At 49.9% G+C, this 24,596-nt stretch overlaps 2 protein-coding genes across 4 annotated transcripts; both read left to right on the plus strand.

Moving 5' to 3' along the window:
• The first annotated feature begins 2,371 nt into the window (after positions 1 to 2,371).
• Positions 2,372 to 12,426, plus strand: MON1B (MON1 homolog B, secretory trafficking associated). The gene is made up of 6 exons (XM_042968541.1): positions 2,372 to 2,690; positions 2,906 to 3,063; positions 5,045 to 5,374; positions 5,891 to 6,710; positions 7,058 to 7,205; positions 9,560 to 12,426. The coding sequence occupies exons 2-6, from the start codon at positions 2,916 to 2,918 to the stop codon at positions 9,767 to 9,769; spliced, it is 1,656 nt and encodes a 551-aa protein (XP_042824475.1). The 5' UTR covers positions 2,372 to 2,690; positions 2,906 to 2,915; the 3' UTR covers positions 9,770 to 12,426.
• Positions 10,856 to 24,072, plus strand: SYCE1L (synaptonemal complex central element protein 1 like). 3 transcript variants are annotated; one of them, XM_042968543.1, is made up of 12 exons: positions 10,856 to 10,930; positions 17,150 to 17,212; positions 18,900 to 18,959; positions 19,148 to 19,222; positions 19,790 to 19,837; positions 20,111 to 20,165; positions 21,339 to 21,422; positions 21,679 to 21,742; positions 22,603 to 22,672; positions 22,762 to 22,849; positions 23,114 to 23,198; positions 23,398 to 24,072. In XM_042968543.1, the coding sequence occupies exons 1-12, from the start codon at positions 10,861 to 10,863 to the stop codon at positions 23,455 to 23,457; spliced, it is 822 nt and encodes a 273-aa protein (XP_042824477.1). In that variant the 5' UTR covers positions 10,856 to 10,860; the 3' UTR covers positions 23,458 to 24,072. The 3 variants fall into 3 exon arrangements, with proteins under 3 accessions (XP_042824477.1, XP_042824476.1, XP_042824478.1); XM_042968542.1 differs by lacking the exon at positions 23,398 to 24,072 and having other exon boundaries at positions 23,114 to 23,389; XM_042968544.1 differs by lacking the exons at positions 17,150 to 17,212; positions 18,900 to 18,959; positions 23,398 to 24,072 and having other exon boundaries at positions 23,114 to 23,389.
• Positions 24,073 to 24,596: the final 524 nt, after the last annotated feature.

Here is a 24,596-nt window from a genome sequence, read left to right on the forward strand (position 1 = left end):
ATGGGGTTATACTTGGTGAAAGAGATTGGAGTGCAGAAGGCTATGAATTTATGATTCCATTTACATTGATTAGTTCCAAAGGGTAGGCTAATCTTGTTCAAGTTTTGCACTTGATGGATGCAGGACAGGGGGTGTTCATTCAAAACTATGTATCTAGGAAAGCATCCAACCCTTTCCCCATGGAAGAGTGTGGTAAATGTAGCTAAGATCATCATACCTCTGTTCCTTATTTCTATTCCCAACCCAGTTTGGAGAAGATAATAAGATCAGGGGAATCAAAGACAAGAAGAGTGGCAAGATAGAGAAAGAAGAGGCAAAGAACTGGGGGCAGGGAGAAAGGGCTGAAGAGACAGAGCAGAGAACAGCAAGACATGGCAGGGAACAAAAAGTAGGAGCAGGGAGCAGTGGTACAAATCAGAGAAGAGAGCATGGAACAAGGTGACGGAGCATAGACAAGAGAGAAGAAGCTGGGAACAGAAGAGAGATAGGAAATAGGGAAATGAAAACCACAAATGTTCCTGCACTGCAGGTACAGCTGAGGGAGCCAATCACAGCACAGATACACTACAAGTTGCCTGTTTTTGCACATAGTTGTGTTCTTCTTCCACTCCAATTTCCACTGTATATATTCAAATTCAATTTCCCAGCACTCAGGAAGTCTAGAATCGTGGGAGAGTTATCACAATGTATCCAGAGAGGTACAGGTAGGTTCCTAGTGTGGTTTATGCATTGTCAGTTCCAGAGGCTCAAGACAACCTGGGACAAGTTTAGAAGTAGGAATGGTTGTACAGCCCTGGGAACAATGTGCTAGTGACCTCATGGGGAAAAAAAAAAAAAAATCCTTAGAAAGGCACTCTTTCCAGGACTTGTGGGTAGAGCCCAGTACGGAAATGTTTGTGCAGAAGATGAGAGGGCACCTTGAGATTGAGTTTAAGATTGATCAACTCACCCGAAATGCAGAATTTCTCACTGGGGATGCACACTTTGGATGTAAGCACAATTATTCATTCTCCTTAGCAGCCATATAAATAAACTCAAATACCCTTCGGTTGCCTTAATCCTCTGCAATGAATTGAAAAGTTTTTGTGTGAGCCCAGGATACTTACTATGGTCTCCAAGATTCACTGGACTCCAGAACTTACCCCATCTACTCTTGCCGGAGCTGTTTTTTAATGCCTTGTATTTTGGAGGGAATCTGGGTGTGGGAAGAGTTGATTTGTTTACCTGGGGATGGTGATTCAGCCAACATGACAAGGAGCTTGGAATTAAGCACACCACGCAGAGAGAAAGGAAGTCGCAATTCAGGGAACCCCTGTCGGGAAGGCAGGGAAGAGTTTACTCTTCAATCTCCTGAAGACAAAGTGATCAGAGATCAAGTCTATTTCTCCTATGATTCCCCAGTGTAGGTGGAGATCAGGAACTCACTCCGCGGTTCCTCAAGGGCTTTGCCCCACCGCTCCAGCCCAGGTTAAGAACAAATCCAGTCCAGGCAATCTTTCTAAACCAGGTGTACACCCTCTAGGGGGCGGGTCCCCAGAGGCGAAGGCGTTTCGCTTCCCCTAGCCCAGCTAATGGTGGCACGCAGAGGTCGGAGGGGCATTTTCCTCAACCAATCAGTGCTCCGCGGCCTTTCAAAGCCACGCCCCCATGCCCCTCCCTTAGGCGGATACTCCTAAACCTGCGGCTCAGCCCACCGATGTTTTCGGAAATGAGGTCTGCCTGGCCTTTCGTGAGTCTGGGCAAGCTCTGGGCAGCCTGCACGTGGCCTTCGTAAGCTCACTCCCCCCTCGTCATGAGCACGTCCAGGGTTCGCGCTTCCCTATTTCCAGAGTCCGCCGAGCCCTTTGCCCGGCTGACTGCAGACAGACCCACGAATACTTCCTACTTCTGAGAAGCCCGCCTCTCGCCTTAGCAGCCAAGTCCCATAGGTTGGCCAGGCTGCGCACAGCGCTCCGATTGGAAGGGGGGTGGGCTGTCCGTCAATCATTTCCTCAATGCACAGACTACTCCACTCCACCTTCATCCCCTGGCCTTCTCGGGTGGATAAGGGAGCGTGAAGTTGCCTCTGTTCTGGCGAAGCACCACTATTGGTCGGGCACCAGTATCCATCATGACTGGGGCTGCCAAAGTCCTCGAATGAAGAGGGACATCGGCTTGAGCCTACGATTGGGCCCGGGGATATGTCAGTCAAGATGGGCGGGTGCAATCTCAAGCCAGTGCACAGTACTGGTAGAGATAGGCGGCCAGCGTACCGGCGGAAGCGCTGAAGGAGAGCCGGTTTCTCTTGATTGGGCCATGAGGGAGGCAGTGCCGCCCTCCGACTCCGGATTGGCTGGACGTGAGCCGAGCCCCCCTCACGCCGGCAGCCTTCTGTAGGAGAAGCGGGCCCGGCTCGCCTGTGTCAGCCGGGCCAGCCAGTGCGGTTATAGGCGGCTCACCGGGTCCCTAACCGGAGCGACGTAAATCTGGGAGGGGCGCGCGTCATCTCAACGGTGAGGGGACACCAGTAGGCGGCGGGAGAGAGGGCTGCGGCGCGGCGGAGAGCGAATAAGGCGCCTCAACCGGAAGCGTCTTGGGAGCGACGTCGCACCCGGAAGTGTGGCAAGACGGACGCCGCACCCGGAAGTGTGATGCTACCGCGGCTTGAGAAGTGATGGTACCCGGCCAATTGAGATACGGGGTTAAAACAGGTGTGTATGTATCTTTATTTTCTAGGGCCCAGTGGGACCTCCCTTTTCGGAAAATGTTGGAGGGTGCGCGTATTTGGCATGTTTTTGACTGTTTCATCCTGTTGAAACCCGACGGGAAATGAGCACTAGGAATGTGTCCGAGGGGGCCAGGCTCAGTAGAGGCTTTTAAGAACTTTCTTTTGCCGCCTGTCACCTTCAATTCTTCTACCCCACAGGGATGTGCAGATGGAGGCTGGAGGTGACACTACTGCCCCACCCCCTGGGGACGTGGAGGACTTGGAGGACACTCGGTTTCCCAGTGAGGTGGCAGGAGACGGTGGAGGGCTTCGCGAAGACCCACCGGATCCTGGAGACGGGGACCAGGAGGAAACAGGTATGCCTTCCCCTCATTCGGGTCTTGGAAGGAATCCCTACGGAGTGTCTTTGTTGAGGGAGGTCAATGGAGGACCAACGAAGAGTCTTTTGGGACTCAGGAAAGTAGCTTAAACCATAGCAGGATCAGTAGGAGGTCATTGTGGACACACGGTGTAATTTAAATCATGGAGGAATGACAAGGAAATCCGTGGGTATCAGGGGATGTTCCCTGGGGCCTTGGTGTGAGTTCAGGTCTTTGATGAATCAAGAAGAGATTGGGGTCACAGAGGGGCATGGGGATTTAGGATGTTTAGGTCAATGAATGACCAAAAGAAAGTTAATACAGTCGAAGGGGAACTATTTAGAAGTCAGTGTCTTTGGTGGCTAAGGTGTTATGTAAGTCCTTGCGGTGGGAAAGGGGATCAGTGGTGACCAGTGGGCACTCAGTGTTTTCATCATTGAGGAATCAATGGTGAGTTGTTGGGGGCAGTCTTTAAGGAACCAGAAATTAGTGGATGTTAATGGTGATCATCGGTAGGGAGGCGTGGACATCAATGAGTTTATTTGGAGAGTGAGATGACCTATAGGAGAGTCTTTGAAGACCCAGCTGGATGTGTAAAGGTATTTGATGGAGACACAATGGGAGTCTTTGGGGAATCAATGTTCACTGACCGCTTTGGAATGAGTGGATGTTAGTGGCATCATCAGGAAGGATGAGTGGACATCACCGAGAATAAATGGTGGTGGTAGGGGGTAGTGTCTTTGAGAACTTGAGAATTACTGTCAATTAATGGCAGGTACTGGGAGGAGGTAATTGGTAACTGGGTACATGGGGGATCAGTGAATGTCAACCAGAGAATGAGGGAATATGTGGTCACTGGGATTTTATGGGAAAATTGTTGAGACATACTTACGAATGGATAATAATGGTTGTCATTGAGGGATGAATGGATATTGACTGGAATAAAAGAGAGGAGTGTCAAGGGAGTCAGTAGGGGGCAGTGAAGTCCTGGGTTTTATTGGTGATTATTAATGACGGTCATGAAGAAAGTCATTATTATTGTCCTGTGTGTTAGTGTATATTATAGTGGGTATTGTGAGGAAGGGAGTAGCTATCCGTGAAAATAAAGGGAGGTCAGGGAAATCAGAGGAGGTCACTGAAGTCCCGGGTGTTGGTGGAGATTAATAGTAGTCACTGGAGTGAAGGGAGAATGGAATAACAGGGTCAGAAGAGTCAGTGGAGGTCATATGAAGTCTCAGATGTTAGTAGAGGTCGATGGTGGTCATGGTGAGGATGAAGCGCCCATGGAGTAAAATATTTTAGATTGTGTGACAGGGCAGTCATTGGAGGAATTAGTGATATTGTGGGGTCACTGGGATGTTAGTGAACAGCAGTGGGAGTAAATAGTGGATTAAGGAAGGCTTAAAGATCTGGGTGTTAGTGGATATTCATGGCCGTCATTGGGAGATTTAGTGGTTATCATCAAAGATGTACGTGGGTGACCAGAAGAGTCAGTGAGGTCATTAGGGATCAGTGAACATTGATGAGAATAAATAAGAGGTTAGGGAGGAGTGGGGCAGGGGGAAGGATTTAAATGAGAGAATATAGAGATATTAGTAGATGTCATGGTGGCCAATGAGGGGTGAGTAGGTTCTAGGAGAATAAATGAGGGGTCAGAGGTTTTAGTGGGGAATCACTGAAGATGGAAATATTAATAATGGTCATTCAGAGGCCCTGGGGTGCTTTGAAGCCTTGGAAATGGCAGTTATTGAAAGAATAAACAGTCTCTAGGGACATAGTTCAATAATGACAATGAGAGATTGGATTGTTGGGGTTTTAGAGGGATCTCTTGGGTGTCACTGAGAGGCAGAGGAGACACCTGGAGGTCTGTGTCAGCAGGAAGGGTCACTGGGGAGCCGGTGGAGATTTGGTAAATCCTTGGGTACCTGGAGTTAGTGGGAGTCCACAGCCAGATGACCCACCAGGAGTTCTCTTTCAGAATCCGAGACAAAGGACCAGCCACCCAGCCTGCTGTCACCACTGCCCCAGTCAGGGGCCCCATCATGCACCTGTGGGCTCTGGGATCCCGCAGTCTCTGAGAATAGTCCCACAGGTGGCCCTGAGAGTGGCTCTGGGGGCCAGGGTGGGGACCCCAGCGACGAGGACTGGCGCAGCAAGCGGAAGCACGTGTTTGTGCTGAGCGAGGCAGGCAAGCCCATCTACTCGAGGTACGGCAGTGTGGAGGCACTGTCCACCACCATGGGCGTGATGACAGCCCTCGTGTCCTTCGTGCAGAGTGCAGGAGATGCCATCCGTGCCATCTACGCGGGTGAGCAAAGGAGGAGGTAGACCGGGGGATGGTGACTGGGAATCTGGCTGGCCCACCGGCTGCCTGGGGGACTAGCCCACCAGCCAGGGGTGAGTCCGTGTGTGTGGATGGCTGGCCAGGCGTCTGTCTGTTGTCCGTCCGTTTGGCCAGTTGGGTCCTGAGTGATTAACTCGCCCGGGTCGGAGTCACTGGCTGGATAAACTTCCTTATTTATCTGAAAGCGTGACCTCGGGGGCTCTGTGGCTGAGTTGGGTGTCTTGCTGGGCTCTGTGTCAGTCCTTGCTCTGTGTCATCCATGCTGTGTGTCTCACCTGATTCCTTGACCCATCGTGTCTCTGCGAATACCCACACTCCCCCCAGTTGTCCTTTTCCCAGCCCAAGTGTACCATGGAGTGACCGCGTGAGCTTGGGCCAGCAGTGTGTGTGTTCAGGCAAAGAGCAGAAGAGCCCCGCCCGATCCCCTCCGGTCGCCGCTGACCCATCTCTCCCCCCCGCCCCCACCCTTCCCTCCCCTAGAGGACCACAAGCTGGTGTTCCTACAGCAGGGCCCACTGCTGCTGGTGGCCGTGTCAAGGACTCCGCAGTCGGCAGCCCAGCTGCGGGGGGAGCTGCTGGCTGTGCACGCACAGATAGTGAGCACGCTGACACGCGCAAGCGTGGCCCGCATCTTCGCGCGCAAGCAGAACTACGACCTCCGCCGCCTGCTGGCCGGTTCAGAGCGCACGCTGGACCGGCTTCTGGACAGTGTGGAACGCGACCCCGGTGCCCTGCTCCTGGGCGCCGTGCGCTGCGTGCCCCTGGCGCGCCCACTGCGGGAAGCACTGGGCGCGCTGCTGCGCCGCTGCACGGCACCCGGCCTGGCGCTGTCCGTGCTGGCGATCGGAGGGCGACTGGTGACGGCAGCTCAGGAGCGGACCGTGCTGGCCGAGTGCCGCCTGGACCCGGCCGACCTCCAATTGCTGCTCGACTGGGTGGGGGCGCCGGCCTTCGCGGCAGGAGAGGCATGGGCGCCTGTGTGCCTGCCCCGCTTCAACCCCGATGGCTTCTTCTACGCCTACGTGGCTCGCCTGGATGCCATGCCTGTCTGCCTGCTGTTGCTGGGCACCGACCCTGAGGCCTTCCATGACATGGCCACCTGCCGGCGCCTGGTGGAAGAGGGCATGCACACCCTCGGGGCCACGCGTGCCCTCCGGGAGGCTGCCAGCTTCTCTAGTGACCCAGCAAGCAGTGCCCCTGCCTACAGCGTGCAGGCTGTGGGGGCACCCGGCCTCCGCCACTTCCTCTATAAGCCGCTGGATATCCCCGACCATCACCGCCAGCTGCCTCAGTTTACCAGGTAGGCCCTGACCCTATGGGCGGTTGGCTGGGCAGGCAGGCTTATTTGACTAAAAGATTCTTCTGCTGGACATGAGGCGGGAGACAGCCGGGCATCCTCTGGAAAGGTGGGATCGAATGGGTGTCCGTGTAATGAGGGAGGCTCAAGGAATCCCTTACTCTAATCCAGTGCTCAAGGAATCAATCCCTCGTTTGCTGGGGAAGCTGGGTATCCAGCCCCTGAGAAACCCCAAGTCCGATGGGGAAGGCTCGGCTGCCTCATTTCATTGAACCCCTAGACTGAGGGGAGACGGGCCAGCCAAGCAGGCCTCTGACTGACCTTGGCCTTACCTCCCGCGGTCCCCGCAGCCCTGAGCTGGAGGCCCCGTACGGCAGGGAAGAGGAACGGCAGCGCCTGTCGGACCTGTACCACCGCCTGCACGCGCGCCTTCACAGCTCCTCCAGACCCCTGCGCCTCATTTACCACGTGGCCGAGAGGGAGACGCTGCTGGCCTGGGTGAGTCGGCTAGGGGTCAAAAAGGGTTCGTTCCCGACCTCACGCCTCCTTTTCCCCCACCGGATCCCCTCCGACCATAACAGCCTCCATCGAGCACGCTGTGCCCTGGCCTGCATCACTGTTCCTGACGCTACATGTGTGTCTTTGAAACCCAGGAGGATCGCGGGGTCTCCAGCCCTCCAGTAGCCCCATCTGTTCTCTGTTCCCCCGTAAACAACCTGTACAGTGTCTTCCACTCTGAAGAGGTCACATTAACAGCCATCAGTGTGCCTCCTGCTTCCCGGTTAGCCCTGCCTGTGTGTGCACAGTGCACCTGTCACTCTGAGTCCCCAGCGCTCTTGAACATGACAGAGTTGGTCCCAGGCTGTGCCTTCTGCCCCCGGGGTGTTCTCCCCTGGGGTCTCCGGGGCTCCTCGCCTCCCCTCCCGTGGGTTTATTAAGGGTCAGCTATTCAGGGAGTTTGGTCAAGGTGACCCCGTCGGAAATAGCACCTTCCCCCAGGCTCTGCCATTTAGTACGCATATATTAAATAACTTCTTGTATGTCTGTTGTGTATCAGGCATTGTTCTCACCTGAGAATTTTATTTTACTTTTACATTTTTTTCACTTTGATTTTTAAGCAATTTCAGACTTAGAAGCTGCAAAACAGTACAAATAATTACCATAAATAGGTCTTTCACCTAGCTTCCCCAGATGTTAACCACAGGCGCTTATTAAAATCAGGAAATTAGCATCACTACAACATCATCTCATCCACAGACCTCATTTAGATGTCACCAGTTGTCCCACTAACGCCCTTTTACAGATCCAGAATCCAGCGTAGGATCATAGGCTGGGCTTACTTATTGTCTCGTTTAAACCCTCCGTGGTCTTTTTTGTTTTGCATGTCGTTGGCACTTCTCAAGGGTACCAGCTAGTTAGTTTGTAGAATGTCCCTCAACTTGGGTTTTTCTGATACTTTATCCTGCGTTTTGGGCAAAAATATCCCCCGAGTGAGTGATGTGTCCTTCTCTGCATCCTGTCAGGAGGTCCACAATATCAGCTTGTCCCGCTGTTGATGCTAACTTAGATCACTTGGTTAAGGTGACATCTCCCAGATTTCTCCACTGTAGTGTTTTGCCTCCTTCATAACCGGCAAATATCTTGTGGTGATTATGTCAGACTTGTTTTGGTTTTTGTTTTTGTTTTTTTTTTTTTTTTTTTTTTGGGACAGAGAGAGACAGAGCATGAACGGGGGAGGGGCAGAGAGAGAGGGAGACACAGAATCGGAAACAGGCTCCAGGCTCCGAGCCATCAGCCCAGAGCCTGACGCAGGGCTCGAACTCACGGACCGTGAGATCGTGACCTGGCTGAAGTCGGACGCTTAACCGACTGCGCCACCCAGGCGCCCCCAGACTTGTTTTTTTATCATACTTTCGTCCACCAATTTTAATATCCATTAATGATTCTTGCCTGCAAGAGTTACTACTTTGGTGTTTACCAGGTGGTGATTTTTGAACTCCATCATCCCTTCTACATTTATTGGTTGAGATTCTACTACTATATGGAAGAACTTTTCCTCCCCCTATTTATTTGTTGAATTTTTAATTTTCTATCAATATGGTCTCAGGGATTTTTCTTTAATTCTTTGTGGGCTCAAAGACTTTTCTGTCACTTATTTTGGTGCCCAAACGGTCTCTGATTTAGCCAGGCTGGCCCCTGTGTCTGATACGTCTCCATCACTGTTGAAGCATTCTCATTTTCTGGCACAAGATGTTCCAGGCTCATCATGTACTTTCTCTGTGCCCGTCCTGGAATGAGCCATTTGTCTAACGAGCCCTTGTGCCTTTTCGTAGAGAATGGCATTTCAAAATCAAGATATGGTAGGCCCAGGATTTTAAATTGGCTTGTCAGGAGATGACTCACTTAAGAAACGGCATCTAAGGGGGAGGTGGCAGGCCATGTGGGTTTCTAGAGGGAGAATGTGGGGCTTGTCTACAACAGCTGCTCCGTAAGTGTTAAGCTTGTTAAGTTGTTAAGTGTTAAGCATTGTTGTTGTTATACTCGGTGCACAGATGAGCAAACTGATATCCAGGAAGTACACACACACACACACACACACACACACACACACAGCCAGCATTACCCAATTGAAGCCACTAGATCCAGCTGATTCCTTGGCCCAACTGAAAACCCCTGGCCCGCCATGATATTAGCTTACCTATTTTAGCCCAGTGACCAGGTAGCACCAGGTGGGAGCCCTCGCCAAGTGTGTTTTCCAAACAGGAGACAGGCATGGGGCTAGGGTGGGGCAGACGGGACAGGGCATGACCAGCTCTGGCTCAACAGACTCTTGTCCCCTCTCAAACCTGCAGGTGACTTCCAAATTTGAACTCTATACCTGCCTCAGCCCCCTGGTGACAAAGGCTGGTGCCATCTTGGTAGTGACCAAACTCCTGCGCTGGGTGAAGAAAGAGGAGGACCGGCTCTTCATTCGTTACCCACCCAAGTACTCCACACCCCCAGCAGCCCCAGCTGCCTCTACAGACCAGCCTTCCCATAATGGCTTGTTCACTGGACCTTGAGAGGCTGCTAGATTGAGCAGCGCTGGGAACCACCACCTTTAGCTTTTACCTTCTGTCTCCACCCTGGAAATGGGGCGCAGGAGGGGCAGGGGAGAGGCTGCTTCCCCCTGCACCTCCACCTCTGGGGCAAATCCTTAGGCGTCCCTCTGCCTCCCTCTCCCTCACCTCCTCCACCTGGATGACGTGCCAGCCTCTGTTAGGGGCTGTCTCCTCCCCCACACCCCCTGTCCTGCATCAAGAGTCAGCCTCCTTGATGGGCTCTCAGCCCTGAGTGTCCAGGGCTGGCCAGGGTCCCCATGGGGGGCCCGCAGGGGCTCTGGAATTGGGAATGCGGTGCCAGCCTATGGCTGGAGCCAGCCTGGGGATATTTTAAAGAAAAAAAAAAAGCTGTACATAAAAGGCCTAAAACCGGTTCCCACGAGGACATTCCTTTGCCCTTCACCTACTTCGTCTTTACCCTGTCAAAAGTGGCCCCCATCAATGTAGCTGCTGCTGCTAGTAGTGAGAAGGTGGCCTCCAGGGCCTACCTGGCTCTGTAACCCAGGCAGAGCACCTGACTTCGCACATGGCCGAGATCCAGACTTTTTACGCAGGAGGTGCCCTCGGCTTCCAAGGCTCGTTGTACTCCTCTATGAAAAGGAGGAAACGTCGCGTAGGCTGTCACGTGAGGATCTGTAAACGACAGGGGTCTCGACCTCTTGTGTACCACCGCACAGCACACGTGTCCCAGACTCACAACCTGCACAGCAACCTAGAGAGGGAAAGCCCTCCCTAGAGTTTGTATGTGTGTGCACAGCACTCATTCCTCAACCGAACCAAGACCCAGTTGTGCTCCTGTTTTGCCTCCCCCGGAGTTGGCGGGCCTCAGGGTAGACGCATGCGCGCTGTCAATGAGGGGCCCCGGTCCGCGCTTGGCTACAGCTGAAGCCTCTTTGCTCCTCCGCCCTGGTCAACTGGCGAGCGGACACGCACTACACGCATGCGCGCCGCAGAGCCTGTAGCCCTCGCATAGGTGGGGGTTTTTTTGTTTTTGTGTTTTAACCAATCGTCATCCGAGGCGCACGCAAGCGCAACCTCCCGCGCGTAGGAAAATGGCGGGGAAGTTAGAGCCTTTGGCAATGGAGCCGCCGGAAGTTGTGGAGGAGACCGAGGAGGCTGAAGGTAGGGAGGGCGAGCAGGCGTCTCCGCAGTCGGGTCAGAAGGGAGGGAGGCTTGTTTCGTAACAATAACGAAATATTAGTAGCGGTACTAAAAACGTGAAAATTTAAGCTTTTTATAAAAAAAAACCCTTCATCAAAGGGGAGACAACTGACTATTCTCAATCTAGATTAACTCCTGTCAACTTCGTTGGGTATGTTGACTTAAATGTTTGGAAGAAACAACAGCCTGTATATTTCGGTATGCATCCCTTCACACAAAACACGGAGGTGGATGTTGTCACAAGAATCACCCTGCTGCCGCCACACCGAAGAAAATCCCCAGTAATTCCCCAGTGTCCTTTCACACCCAGCCCACGTCACACTTCGCGTGGACTCTTGGGTCTTAATGGAGAATGGCCTCTCCCATGGACAGCTTTTCTCCACAGCATTTTGTCAGTAATGACACCCCACACCCTAGTGAGAGGGGAAAAATTGCCCTAGAGATCACTAGAAATCACAGTGTAGCCAGAAGAAGAAAATCTCCCCCAAGATGGTGAGCCGCCGCTCTCCCCCTAACATTTTTTCGTTACAGACATTTTCGGAATGTGCACGACTACAGCAAATAACATGGTGAAGGCCCATGTACCCATCACTCTGGTTTCAAATGTCGACTCTCTGCCCTCCTCTGATCTATCCCTGTCCCCCTTCCTGCGCACTCTTTAAACCGTTCTATTAATAACATGTTGGATTGCATCTTTCCAGATCTATCTATGCAGGCATCGTCAATAGTTACGATTGTTATTTCTCCAGCACCTAAGACAAGGCCTGCTTGGTATATAGTAGGTACTCAGTAGTTTTCTTTTTTGTATTGTATGGATAACTAATAACTTTACCAGGAAGAGCTCTCTTAAATAAGGGCTACATGTGGAGGGCCAGCTTTAAGCAAAGAACAGACAGAAATGAGAAAGCTGCAAATAGACCTCATGTATTGAGCAGTTACTATAGCACTTGTGATAGTAACAACTGTGCTGAAAACTATTTTAGTTTCAAGCTTTCAAATTAGTCACAATTGAAGTTAGGATTAACTTCACCAGCAACAGAGAAAATTGAAAAGCATATCCAAGTTATCATTTTCTAGCCCATTGAAAATGGCTTTAAAAAGAGAGGCTTTAAATCTAGTATTGATTACTCTGTGGGGAAACAGCCTGTCTCTTGCCTCACTCAGAGAACTGACCACTAAAGACTTTGCTAGAAGCAGTTTGGAAGTATATGTTTAGCATCTAAAATGCTATTCCGTATCTTTAGTCACCGTGCTCAGTAATCAGAGAGTATGCAGATGTGTGGACCACAAAGGATCACTGGAGTGTTGCGGATGGAAGTACAACACAAGGAGCAATCAGGGAAATGGCTGGATTTAGATCTGTCCATGCATATTGTGGAATGCTTGTGTGGCGGACATTATTTTAAGCAGTAGGGGGAAAAATCCAATCTCATTTAAGATACTTAACAATGGGTTTTAAAAGCGTAAGATCATGGTTTGTTGACACAGAAGGAGCTCCAAAGGTGATCATAGTTTTATGAGAGGAAAGCAAATTGGGATTTAAAAAAACCAGAGGGCCACGTCAACTAGAGCCCTATGTATGTCGCACAGAACAGCGTCTGAAGCTAAAGGCCTAACTAATGACCCTCAACAAGGGACGTAGGTTTTTAGGAGTGCACAAAGGTGGAGGTATTTTGTGATGTTTTTTTTCTCTTTTATTTTTCTTTCAGGAAAATGTATTCTATAATTTTAAAATATAAGAGAAATAGGGAAATTTTTGAATGGCATCGGAGGATCATATACTGACCTTGAGCACTGTTAACATCCCAGTTTTGATGGTTATACTGTGGTTACCTAGTAGAGTCCCCTTGGGTATAGGAAATATACACTGGAATAGTAAGGAATAATGGGCCATGGTGCCTGCAATTTGTGTTACAGAAATGCTCACAACTGGGAAATCTGATACCAAGGCAGATAAGAGCATTGGGGCCTTTTTCTACCACTTTTATGTACATCTGAAATTATTTCAAAATAAAATGTTAAAAGGGACTCCTGCTGTACAGGCTGTTTTATAATATACACTCCTAAAAATTTTTATCAGGACGTTAGTCTGATTATTTAAAAGATTTGCTGATAACTCACGATGACTAGGACTAGAAATGAAGTGGGGAGGAAAAATACAGACAGAGCTTTGGCAGAAATGGTTACAAAAGCCGGCTGTAAAATGCACGGAGACAATCGAGAAATCACGTTATCTGGGCACTGGATGGTATTACATGATGACTGTTACTCTTGTTGGTGTGGTTAAAGGTTTGGAGTCATCTAGTGAAAATCCTTTAAGTAGCTGAGACTCTTCATGAAATATCCAGGGATGAAATGTCAGGAAGCATAGGGCTTTCTTGAACATACCTCAGCACAGGAAAAACGTAGCTGAAGCAAATACGAATGAATATTAATAGCTGTCAGATCTCAGCAACGCAAAAATCAAAAAGTATCATCATGGTGTCCTCTCTACTTTTGTGTGCGTTTGGAAATCTTCGTGTGGAACACTAAAAAGAAAGCAAATAATTAGAACTACTTCCCCTTGTTAATAAAGTAGCTTTAATTTTTGTTTCACTTCCAAATATTGAATATTATAAAAATTTAAGAATCTCAAGCAGAGACATACCAACCTGGTATTATTGATTATATCAGAGAAAGGCAGTAAGATTTAGGGCTAAGGTGAGAAGAAAAAGTGTCTTTTTAACTTCACCAATTTCTGTAGTGTCCGAATGTTTTGGGGGGTAAGAAAGTAAAAATTAAAGCAATACATGAAATACATTTTACTAAAAGGTCTGAGTGTGTTCAAAGGCAGTAGTTACCTCTGGGAAGGGGAGTAACTTGATGAAGGGGCTGTTCATGAGAGGAAGCTTTTACTTTTGGTCCAGGTTTTTCTTTTTCTTTTTCTTTTTTTTTTTTTTAACGTTTATTTATTTTTGAGACAGAGAGAGACAGAGCATGAATGGGGGAGGGTCAGAGAGAGGGAGACACAGAATCCGAAACAGGCTCCAGCCTCTGAGCTGTCAGCCCAGAGCCCGACGCGGGGCTCGAACTCACGGACCGCGAGATCATGACCTGAGCTGAGGTCGGCTGCCCAACCGACTGAGCCACCCAGGCGCCCCTGTCCAGGTTTTTCTACATTAGCTTATTAAGTGCTGAAAAATTCAAAAGCAAAATTAAATTAATGCATGCTAATTTGTAAAGGGTTTCAGACAAGACAGAAAGATGTACAGAAGGTGAACATATCACCCCAAACATTTTTTAAATTTTTATTTACTTTTTTTAAATGTTTATTTATTTTTGGCAGAGAGAGACAGAGCATGAGCAGGGGAGGGGCAGAGAGAGAGGGAGACACAGAATGCGAGGCAGGCTCCAGGCTCTGAGCTGCAGCACAGAGCCCGACGCGGGGCTCGAACTCACGGACCACGAGATCATGTCCTGAGCTGAAGTCGGATGCTCAACTGACTGAGTCACCCAGGTACCCCAACCACCAAATATTTTAACAAAATTTAATAAGCCTAGGTTAAGAAAGAAGCCCTGATTTAAAACATGATTTCTAATGGCTACAAAAGATTTCATCCTACGAATGTGCTGTAGTTAACTAAGATATCTTTAGGTTGCTTCAGTTTTTTAAGATTAGAAACAATGAACAATTTGCCCACCATCGTTTATTTTCTTAAGATAGATTCCTAGATAATGGAATTTCTGATCTGGAGGATTTGACTAATTTTTTAATATTTACTACTAAAAAGCTTGAAATGTAAGACTGGTTTTGCCTATCATTTTGGCAAACATTAAAAAGTTTGAAAATGTATTTGGCTGCTAAGATTACGGGGAAGGAGTCTTTTGTGGACCTGCTTGAAACAAGTGGAGAGCAATTTCATAATACACATCAAATTTAGTAACACACATGCCCTTTAATCCAGCAGGTAGCCTAGTAGGAATTTATCCAGGAAATATATTCCCATACCTGCACAAAAAAGAATGTATGGGGATGGTTTTCTGGTTGAATTGTGCCCCTCCCCCAAATTTATGTCTACCAGAACCTAAAAATGTGACCTTATTTGGAAATAGGGTCTTTGTAGATATAACTAGTTAAGATAAAGTCATACTAGATAGTAGAAGAGGGAAATTTGCACATACAGAAATACACGAATGCCAGGTAAAGACACACACAAAAAAGGAAGACCCCAAGGGAAGACCCATTTTGTGGTGCTTTGTGACGGCAGCCCAAGAAAACCAATACAGAGGGTCACTGTGGTATTGTTTATAACAACAAAAAGGGAAACATCCTGAATACCCATCAGTAAGGGGGCTTCTCTTAAATTATGGTATATCCATTCAGTGAATCACTATGAAGCCACTAAAAAGAATAAAAAAGATCACCAGTATACCTTGTCAAATGAAAAATACAAGACGTGGACCATTCATGAGGCAACACTACTTGTATAGAAAGAGTGGGCTTGTGCTCATATATGAATTGAATTATCTCCAACTACACAACAAAGAGCTTGTAACACTAGTGGTCTCTCTGAAGGGGAAGTGAGAAGCTTAGGGTCTTAGGAGGAGGGACTTTTCCCTGTATGTTACTGTGAGTAAGTATCTCTTCCTTTATCCTGTGGCTATCATATGTGTTTTTCTAGCGGCCTTTCATTTTCTCTGCCCAGTGTTCCTCAGAGAGGAGTGGGTCACTGGGATTTGACCTTTTATCATTGATTTCAAGAGTTGAAGATGTTGAAATTTTTCCTGTGGCTTTTTTGTTGTTGTTGTTGTTATAACTTTATTTTATTTTTTTTAAGTTTACTTATTTATTTTGAAAGAAAGAGAGCACGAACAGGGAATGAGCAGAGAGAGAGAAGGAGAGAGAGACTCTTTATCAGGCACCACGCTGTCAGCGCACAGCCAATGCAGGGCTCAGTCTCACAAACCGTGAGGTCGTGACCTGAGCCGAAATCCAGAGTTGGACGCTTAATTGACTAAGCCACCCAGGTGCCCCTGTTATAATTTTAAAAGTGACACAGGCTGGTGTTAAATACATACAGAAGTATAAGTGGTGAAAATTGTTTTTGAGTCAAGATCCAAATACATTGGATACAATTGGATACAATTAAAATTCCAATGAATGATACTTGGGTCAAGTCTCTTAAGATCAATAGAGTTTCCTCTCCCTCTTTTTTTTTTTTTTTTTTTTTCTTCTTTGCCGTGTATTTGTTGAAGAAACCAAATTGTCCTCTGGAGTTTTCCAGCATCTGGATGACACTGATTGCATCCCCATGGTATCATTTAACATGTTTCCCTGCCCCTCTTATTTCTTCCGAATTAGTATTTAGGTATAGAAACCTGGTAACATTCCTGTTGTTTTGTTTTGTTTTGTTTTGGCGAGTATCCTTCATAAGTGGTGTTGTGATCTTCCATGAGGAGGCTCATAATACCTGGTTGTCTTCTTTTGATGCTAGTCATTGATGACCATATCCTGGACCTACTGATTCTTTAAAAAATTTTTTTCATTACTTTAAAATTTTTTCATATTATAATATAGGTAGTCAGATGTTAGAGGAGTATATTTATTTATTGTTGAGAGAGAGAGAGGTCAGGGGTGGGGCAGAGAAAGAGAGAGACAGAGACAGAGGATCTGAAGCAGGCTCTGAGCTGTCAGTACAGAGCCCGACTCAGGGCTTGAACTCATGAACCATGAGATCATGACCTGAGCTGAAGTCGGGCACTTAACTGACTGAGGCACCCCAGACCCATTGATTCTTTAAGAATTTGCAGCTTGTGGCCTATAATGATTTTTTTTTTAAAAAATTATCTGAAATCTTTCTGTCCTACTGCATCAGTTTGAACTTCATACTGATTCTAAACAGCAGCAGCAACAAAAATGCATCCCCTCCTTCTCTCACCCCCGCGTTTCATTTCATTAAGGAGATGCCTGTGGTGTCCTTTGACCTCTTGGGAGTAGCTGAACATGAGGAGTCCTGATTCATCCAACACACATCGTAAACCTCAGGGACAAGGGACGGGCTCTTGCAGGAGCCTGCTCTGTCTGGAAGCCCCTCAGCCTGTCCTCGGTTCCAGGTCAAGGGTGTCTACGCCTTCCTTCGTCCCTTCCCAGAAGGCCTGGACCTTCCCTCCCTCCTGAAATTGTGGTTTTCATCTCCACAGGGCAGACCAAGCCTTTGAAGGTGCCTGAAGACTTGCTGGCAATGGTGAAAAAGCTGCACAAAGGTCATGCATGTCTTTGTGTCTGAGGCTCAGCCTGGGGTTTTGAGGCAGGCAGATGCGGTTCAAACCCAGACCCCTCAACTCACAACCTTGAGAAATTATCCCACTGCACATTCTCCCTCTTGCACAACTTAATTCTTTGAACTAAAAATATAGCTTCAAAATTCAAGAAGTATAAGAGGATGGAAAAGCCTCCTCTCTTACACACATCAACGCACACACAAACACCAGCCACCCGTGTCCCTGACCCAAGGGCTCGCAGCAACTATTTTTAAATTCTTAGGTATCTTTCCAGAGATTAAACAAAATGCATTCATGGGTGTGTATTCTTTGTCCTCCCTTTTAATACACGATGGCAAATGGCAATGCAAATGACTGTACCTTGCTTCCATTGTTGAGGGGGCCCAGGAGCCAGCCTACATCTGGGCTGGGGCAGGGTACTGGCCACGTTTGAGGTTTGACCCCCACCCCAGCCCATCTGCAACTTAAATACTGTGATCCATCGGTCTGTTTGGTCTGTTCCAAATAAAAGAGAATCACTTCTTCCTCCTGCCCTCACACTGTCCCCCCAACCCCCATGGCCACCTGCAGAAGTGCATCGGGGTTGCTGCCTAGGCTAAAATTAGGTAGAGAACTTACGGGACTGGAAATGCAGGGTGTTGGTGACCCTCTCCAGTAAAGCGAAGACCCTCAGGAATTTGTTATTTAATCAGCACCTTGGAGAGCATCCAGGCTCCTGGAAGTCTCAGGGGATGGAGTTGGTGGCCTGGGAAAATCAAGGGCTTGAGTTTATTAACTCCAGAACTCCAGATTCTCAGGGGTTGGTAGTGAGACCCAGCAAGGGGTGGGAAGCTTTTGCCCCAATTCTGTGCAGCTGACTGAAGTCAGAGAGGGCTGAGGAGGAAGTCTTTTCCATACAGAGCCCTGAAATTGGGACTGAGAAGTTAGAGATGGTTCCCTAAAGAGAGAATGATCTCCCTGTCACGGGAGAACCTTAAAGTTGCTATCCACAGAGGAAAGCATTTTTCTCATTTCTCAAATGTGGCCAAGACCACAGTCAGATGGACAGAAGTGACTGCCAGGCTTTCAACAGGGTGGAGCAGGTGGGAGATCTCCACACTCCCACCACACTCAAAATTACATCCAGAAGCCTCCAGCATGCCCCAGGAGGCCCTGAGTGATCTGCCATCACACTTGCCCCACCTTGCCTCCTGGTGCTTTTGACTTGCTCGCTAGACTCACACCAGCCACACCAGGCCCTTAGCCATTACTTGGGCATCTGCCTCACTCGCTCCCACCGCTGGGGCTTTGCCCTTGTCCCTCTGCCTGGCATGGTTCCCTTTTCCATGCTCCCACGCCATGGAGTGGGCAGGGCTCCCTTCCCTCACCTCTATATCAAGAAGCACCCTCTACCCTTTCCCTCTTCAACCCCTTGCTTCACTTTGTTCCATCCACCGCAGTTACTGTCGCCCACATTGATAGCCTGTATCTCCGTTCAATGTCCATTTTTCCCATGCAGGATGCACACCCTGCAAGGGCCTCTCACAGAACCCAACGTGTAGCAGGCGCTCAATAAAATCGTTTTGACTGCTAGTAGCAGAGACACTGTGCCAACAACCCACCCACCTCCATCTGCCTTAGACAGCCAGGCGTCTATCTTCTCTGGCTCAGTCTTCCTTTCGTTCTGCAGAGGGAAGTCTGGAGCCACAGATTGAAGGCCTGATTAACCGGATTAATGAGCTTCAGCAAGGTAAATGCCAGGACCTAGGCTTCCTAGCTGGCCAGGAAGAACCTCGACTTGGAGTGCCTCCACTTCCTCAGCTCTAAAATCCAGGCACCTCTGGCTTCCTTAAAGATGAGTGTGCAGAGTCTCAGTGTGCAAGAGAATAGCAGAGGTAGAGGCTGCACTCACACAGTGTCTTCTCTTTTTCGGCCTAGCAAAGAAGAAATCCAGTGAGGAAATGGTAGAGGCCCAAGCTCTCTGGGAGAGCCTGCACAGGGAACTGGACTCCTGTAAGTGGCACTAACAGAGGGACCCAGAGATCTTAGGAGCACTGCTGATGTTCTCTGCATGCCTCAAGGTCTTTGCATGGACTGTTCCCTCCACCTGCAGTGCTCTTATCCCTATAATCCAGATTGCCTTTTGTTGTCTCATCACCTTTCTGCTGTCAGCCCAAGCCTCATTCTAACAGGTCGACCTCAATGCCCCATCGGAATATAGAATGGCAGCTTCTGTCTGTCACTGTCACTTTCCTGCTTGACTTGTTTCTTCACAGCCTTTATTTCCACTTGACATAACAGATTTATTTCTAGTCATCTATCCCATTGGCCTAAACCCTGTGCATTCTGCAGTCTTCACTCCTTTGGCATTTGCAGAGAATGTGGACACTGAGGGGGAGAAACTGGATCAGGATGCCCCCCCCCCAGTAGGAGATGGGTGTGGGTGGCAAGAAGATACCGCCCCCCCTGCCCTGGCACTGTACCTTACCTTCGGCAACCTTGGTATGCCTTGTGCGCGAAGTGGCAGTGGGGGCACGGGGTGTGGCCCCTGGAGGCTCAAAGTGTCACTGTGTTTTCCAGTGAATGGAGAGAAAGTTCACCTAGAGGAGGTCTTGAGCAAAAAGCAAGGTATTTATCAGCTCTCTGTCTTCACTGTTCTACCCCATTCTACCCACAAAAGCCCACCGTTCCCAGAATAGCTAGAGGAATCCCGCTGACACCCGAGTCAGGGGGCTTCCCTCTCTGCTCACATCTGTCCCTTGGCGGCCACCTGACTCGAAGTAAACACTAAGGGCCTCTGAGTGCCCTCCGATGTGTGATATGATGTGGGGCCCATGACGTCCTCCCATCCCTGATTCCCCAAGAGCTCACACAGGGCTCCCTTGGTTCCTCTCCCCACAGAGGCACTGGGGATCCTCCAGCTGCACTGCGAGAGGAAGGAAAGTGGAGCTCAGAGGTAAGAGGTCCTGCCCAACTCTTCCCTACTTTGTTCCCAACCTGAAGGAGGATGGGGCAAGAGCTAGGGAATATATACCTTGGACACACACTTCTCATTTTTCCTTTCTGCAGAGTAGCTAGACTTGAGACTCGCTCTCATCTTTGATATCAGATAATAATGTTGAGATTAACTCACTCATTTAAACGTTCATTGCTAGTTTCTTTATTAAATAAATTTCACCCACTGGTGTTATTCTGAATCTTCTCTTGGTTATCCAGCTCTCCCACCATCCATTCAATTGTCTATCTATCTGCCCATTTAGGCCCCCCAGTCATCCATTCACCCACCCACCCATCCATTCATCTACACATCTATGCAGTCCTTTGCCAGCCAGCCAGCCAGCCAACCATTATGTCTTCCATCCAACCACCCATTCACCCTCACTCCGTCTTTCCAATCACCCATTCATCTAGCTGTTTATTTCTTCCCCCAACCATCCATCCAGACATCTATCCATCCTTCTAGCAATTCTTCCTTTATTTCTCTGTCCAGCCACCATCCCTCCACACTTCATTTGTCCAGCCAGCTGTCCTCTCTTCCGCCAGTCACCCGCCCATCCAGTTATTGCCCATCCAACCATCTCTCTATCCACCTCCATCCTTTGAACCTTTCCTTTCTTGTGACCAGATGTCTCACACCCTGGCGGACCATGACTTTAACAGTGTAGGAAAACCCGGTGATAAAGTGGATGTATGCTTAACCACATCACACGTATCAGTTTATGTTCGTTTTTCTACCTAATCCTCACAATGACAAGGACAGGAGTTAAGGGCTACTGTCACCTTCCCACCACTACCACCATTTTACATAGGAGGAAACTGAGACCCAGACTGGTCGAGTAGCTTGTCCAGGGTCCCAGTAGAATAGCAGATCCAGAATTCAGGTCAGGACTTTACGATCTATTAAGCCAAACTACTGTACCCCTCACGGAAGTTTCTTGGGAAGGCATGGTTTGATGAGGGACAGGATGAACAGGGTGATCATCTCAGAAGCCCATAATGCTGCCCATTGTGTCACAGAAGAAAGGAGAATGATGAAGGTTATGAACAGACCACCCCACCCCCCAACCTTGCTGAAGGAAATGGAGGCTTATTTAGAGACTATGACTAAGAGCTGTCTTTCTCCTTCCAGGAAGAACATGTTGCAGGAGTGCACAGAGCAAATTTCTGTCCGTAACTGTCAGGTTACAGAGAGTTGCAGGCAGAGGAAGCTGGGGTAACCCCACATCTACAGCCTGATGTGGCAGTGGCTGGGCATGGGAGTGGGGCTTGCATCAGGGGGAGTTTGTTGGAAGAGGAGCTGTTGGAAACAAGGCTTGGAGAAGAAAGCCCATAAAGGGGCTCCTAGTAGAGGGAGCACCAGGCAGAGATCCAAGGGTCCCCCAAAGGAATCCCCAGACTGGGCCAGGCTGGGTGTCCGTCTCAGTGTCAGTCTAGCATGTGCTCTCTCATTCCTGGGTCTTGGCCCCTAGGGTTCAGGTTGAAGAACAGCTGGAGAATGTGATGAGCCAGCACAAGGACCTCTGGGAATTGCACGTGAGCCATCCTCATTGCCTCCAACCAAAGCCCTTCCTCTCCTGGCTTCTGTGTCCCCACAGGCTGGCTCGGTGCCCACCCACTGCTCAGCCCCAACTCCACGGGATAGTCCTTGTCTCCTTCCTCTTACCCACCTAGTCAGCCCTTCCGCTTTTACCTTAAATCTAGTCACCTCTTACCATCCCGCATTGCCACGTCTAGCATCTGTGGCCCGGCCTGGTGCAGTAGCCTTTGCCGAGCATTCTGCTTACTTCCTGCTCACCTAGAGTTCGCTCCCCTTGCAGTGGCAAATGGGAACCCTGAAAAAGCCATGGTTTGATCATCCCTTCATTCAATTAATGTTGCTGGACGCATCCAGCAACATTCCAAGCAGGAGGAGACAGGAGCCAAAGGGGTCAAGGATTTGTTGTCCCCAGGATGGTTGGGGGGTGGAGGGGGGCATACTCAGACTCCAAACAAAAAAATAAGTAGATAGATCATGTAATGTCAGTGGGGAAGGCGTCTCTAAGCAGGTGACATCTGAATGCAGACATAAAGTAAGGGAGGAAAACATTCAGGTATCGTGGTGCAAATGCTCCTGGAAGCAGGAAAGGCAATGCAAAGGCCCTGAGGCTGACGCGCGTCTTGGGTATTTGAAGAAGAGCAAAGGGTGGGGTGGGGGTGGGGTGGGGAGAGAAGAGATTTGAGAGGTGCACGGGGATATAGGGAGCTTCTGGAGAAGAAATGTGTCTCACCACCACCAACCACAGCAGGAACTGCACATGGAGTTAAATCGTTGAATGAATGAATGAATGAATGACCTAATTCGGGTAAGGACTTGCTGAGAGGACAGACAGACGGACAGGTCCCCTCTCTCGCAGATGTTGAAGCAGCGATTGACCTGGGAGATACGTGCCCTGCAGAGCAGCAAGGAGCAGCTGCTCACTGAAGGTTGTACGCCGAGCAGGGGGCGGGGCGAGGGGCGGGGCCGAGTCCGCCGGAGCTCCCGGCCCCGCCCGTGACCCCCCGCCCACCCGCAGAGAAACTGGCCCGGGACAAGCTGCGGGAGGTGGAGCGGAGGCTGCGCTCGCCACCCGAGGTCGGGGGCGCCCGGATGGTGAACGACGGGTGAGAGGGCAGGGGCCCTGGGGTGAAGGGGAAGGAACCAGGAGGAGGGGAATGGGCTAACGCTCCCCCCTCGCTCCGGCACAGCCTCCAGCCGACCCCGGGGCGGGCTGGCGGGACTTCTGGGGTGCCGCGCTCCTTGCACCCCCGCCGCTCGCGCCTCGGCTGCTCTGCGTCTGCGGTCTCTGTCGGGATCTCGGTGGCTTCCTCCCCTTGCCGCCCCACTCTCGTTCTCTTCTTCCTCTCTCCGCCCCCCCTGCTCTCCAGGCAGCCGGCGGAGGTGGAGATACTCGAGGGGCAGGAGACTGCCCCAAACCGTTGCCCCCCAAAGGACGCGGCCTGCAAAGGAGAGGTAGGGAGCCCGGCGATGGCGGCGAGGGGGCAGAGACGGCGGGGCTGCCCTCGGAGTCCCTGGGAGTCAGCGTCCGTGGGGAGCAGGGCGTCCCGGCGGAGGACGTGAGGGACAGGGTAAAGGCAGCCGCCCGCCCGCGTGCCCGGAGGCCAGCGCCCTCGGGAGCCGGGGCCCGCAGCCTGACTCGTGGCTCCCGCAGGCCGGCCCCGAGCGCCCCAGCGCCCGCAGCGAGGACCTGGAGCCGCCCCCAGACCCATAGGACCCGCCCCGCCCCCTCCCCCCACGCCCCTCCTTCGAAGGCGACCGGAAATAAAGGCGAGGATTTCGGACCGTCCTCCACCTCCAGCTTCAGTCTGTTCTCCAATTCCTAACTGTTTTACCAACAGGGGCTAAAGGGAACGTGTTAAACACCGATATAAGGTCCTGTATGTCTCCTAGTAAATCCCAGCCTCCCAACAGCCCCTGCATCCCCCACAGACGCCACTGACCTCGGGCCCCTTCCCTGCCCCCCTCACCCGGGCAGTTCCAGCCAGCTGCTGCTGCACCCTCTCCAAGTACTTTTTCATCTCAGGACCTTTGTCCTGCTGTGTCCTCACGTGGGGGGGGGGGGGGCTTGGGGGGCTTCCCCCAGGTCTCTACAACAGCAAGTCGGTTAAGTATGTCAGCTCCCTTGGAGGCTGGCGTGGGGGACCCTGTTCCAAAAGGTGTCTTGTTGGGGCGCCTGGGTGGCTCAGTGGGTTGGGCATCTGACTCTTGGATTTTGGATGGGTCATGATCGCAGGGTGGTGGGATCGAGGCCCTGGTGCGACTCTGTTCTGAGTATGGATCCTGCTTAAGATTGTCTCTCTTCCTCTGCCCTCAGCCCCTTCCCCCTTTCAAAAAAAAAATAAAATGAATTTAAAAAAATTAAAATTCAAAAGGTGTCTTGCGCCAGGGTCCTGTCATTTACCAAACATGTATTCATGAAATGCAGGTGCTGGTTGCTGTGTGCCAGGCACTATTGGAGGCCCTGGTTTTAAATCAGAACAGGGGCTTGTAATCTATTAAGTGCTTACTAAACGGTTCACGTCAACTTACTGTTATTCCCAGGCTAGAGATGAGGAACACCAAGGTGTGTATATCTCTTAGAACAGGGATTTTTATGCAATAAATACTCAATAAATTGTACCTACTGTTTATTATTCTCATCACTATTCTTATCATTCCCAATCTAGAGATGAAGAAAATTGAGTCAGTGAATGTAAACAGTAAGCCCATAATAAATATTCAGTCTCGCCATTGTTATTATAGCACAGAGGAGGCCACAGAAAGCTTTAATCCCTGTTCCATGGCTTCTACCAGGCCCAGCTGACTACTGGCCTGCCCCTGATCACCTGCCCCACTGCCCACTGTGTAGAT

The sequence above is a fragment of the Panthera tigris genome, chromosome E2 (assembly GCF_018350195.1).
Source record: "Panthera tigris isolate Pti1 chromosome E2, P.tigris_Pti1_mat1.1, whole genome shotgun sequence".
Classification (NCBI taxonomy): Eukaryota; Metazoa; Chordata; class Mammalia; order Carnivora; family Felidae; genus Panthera; species Panthera tigris.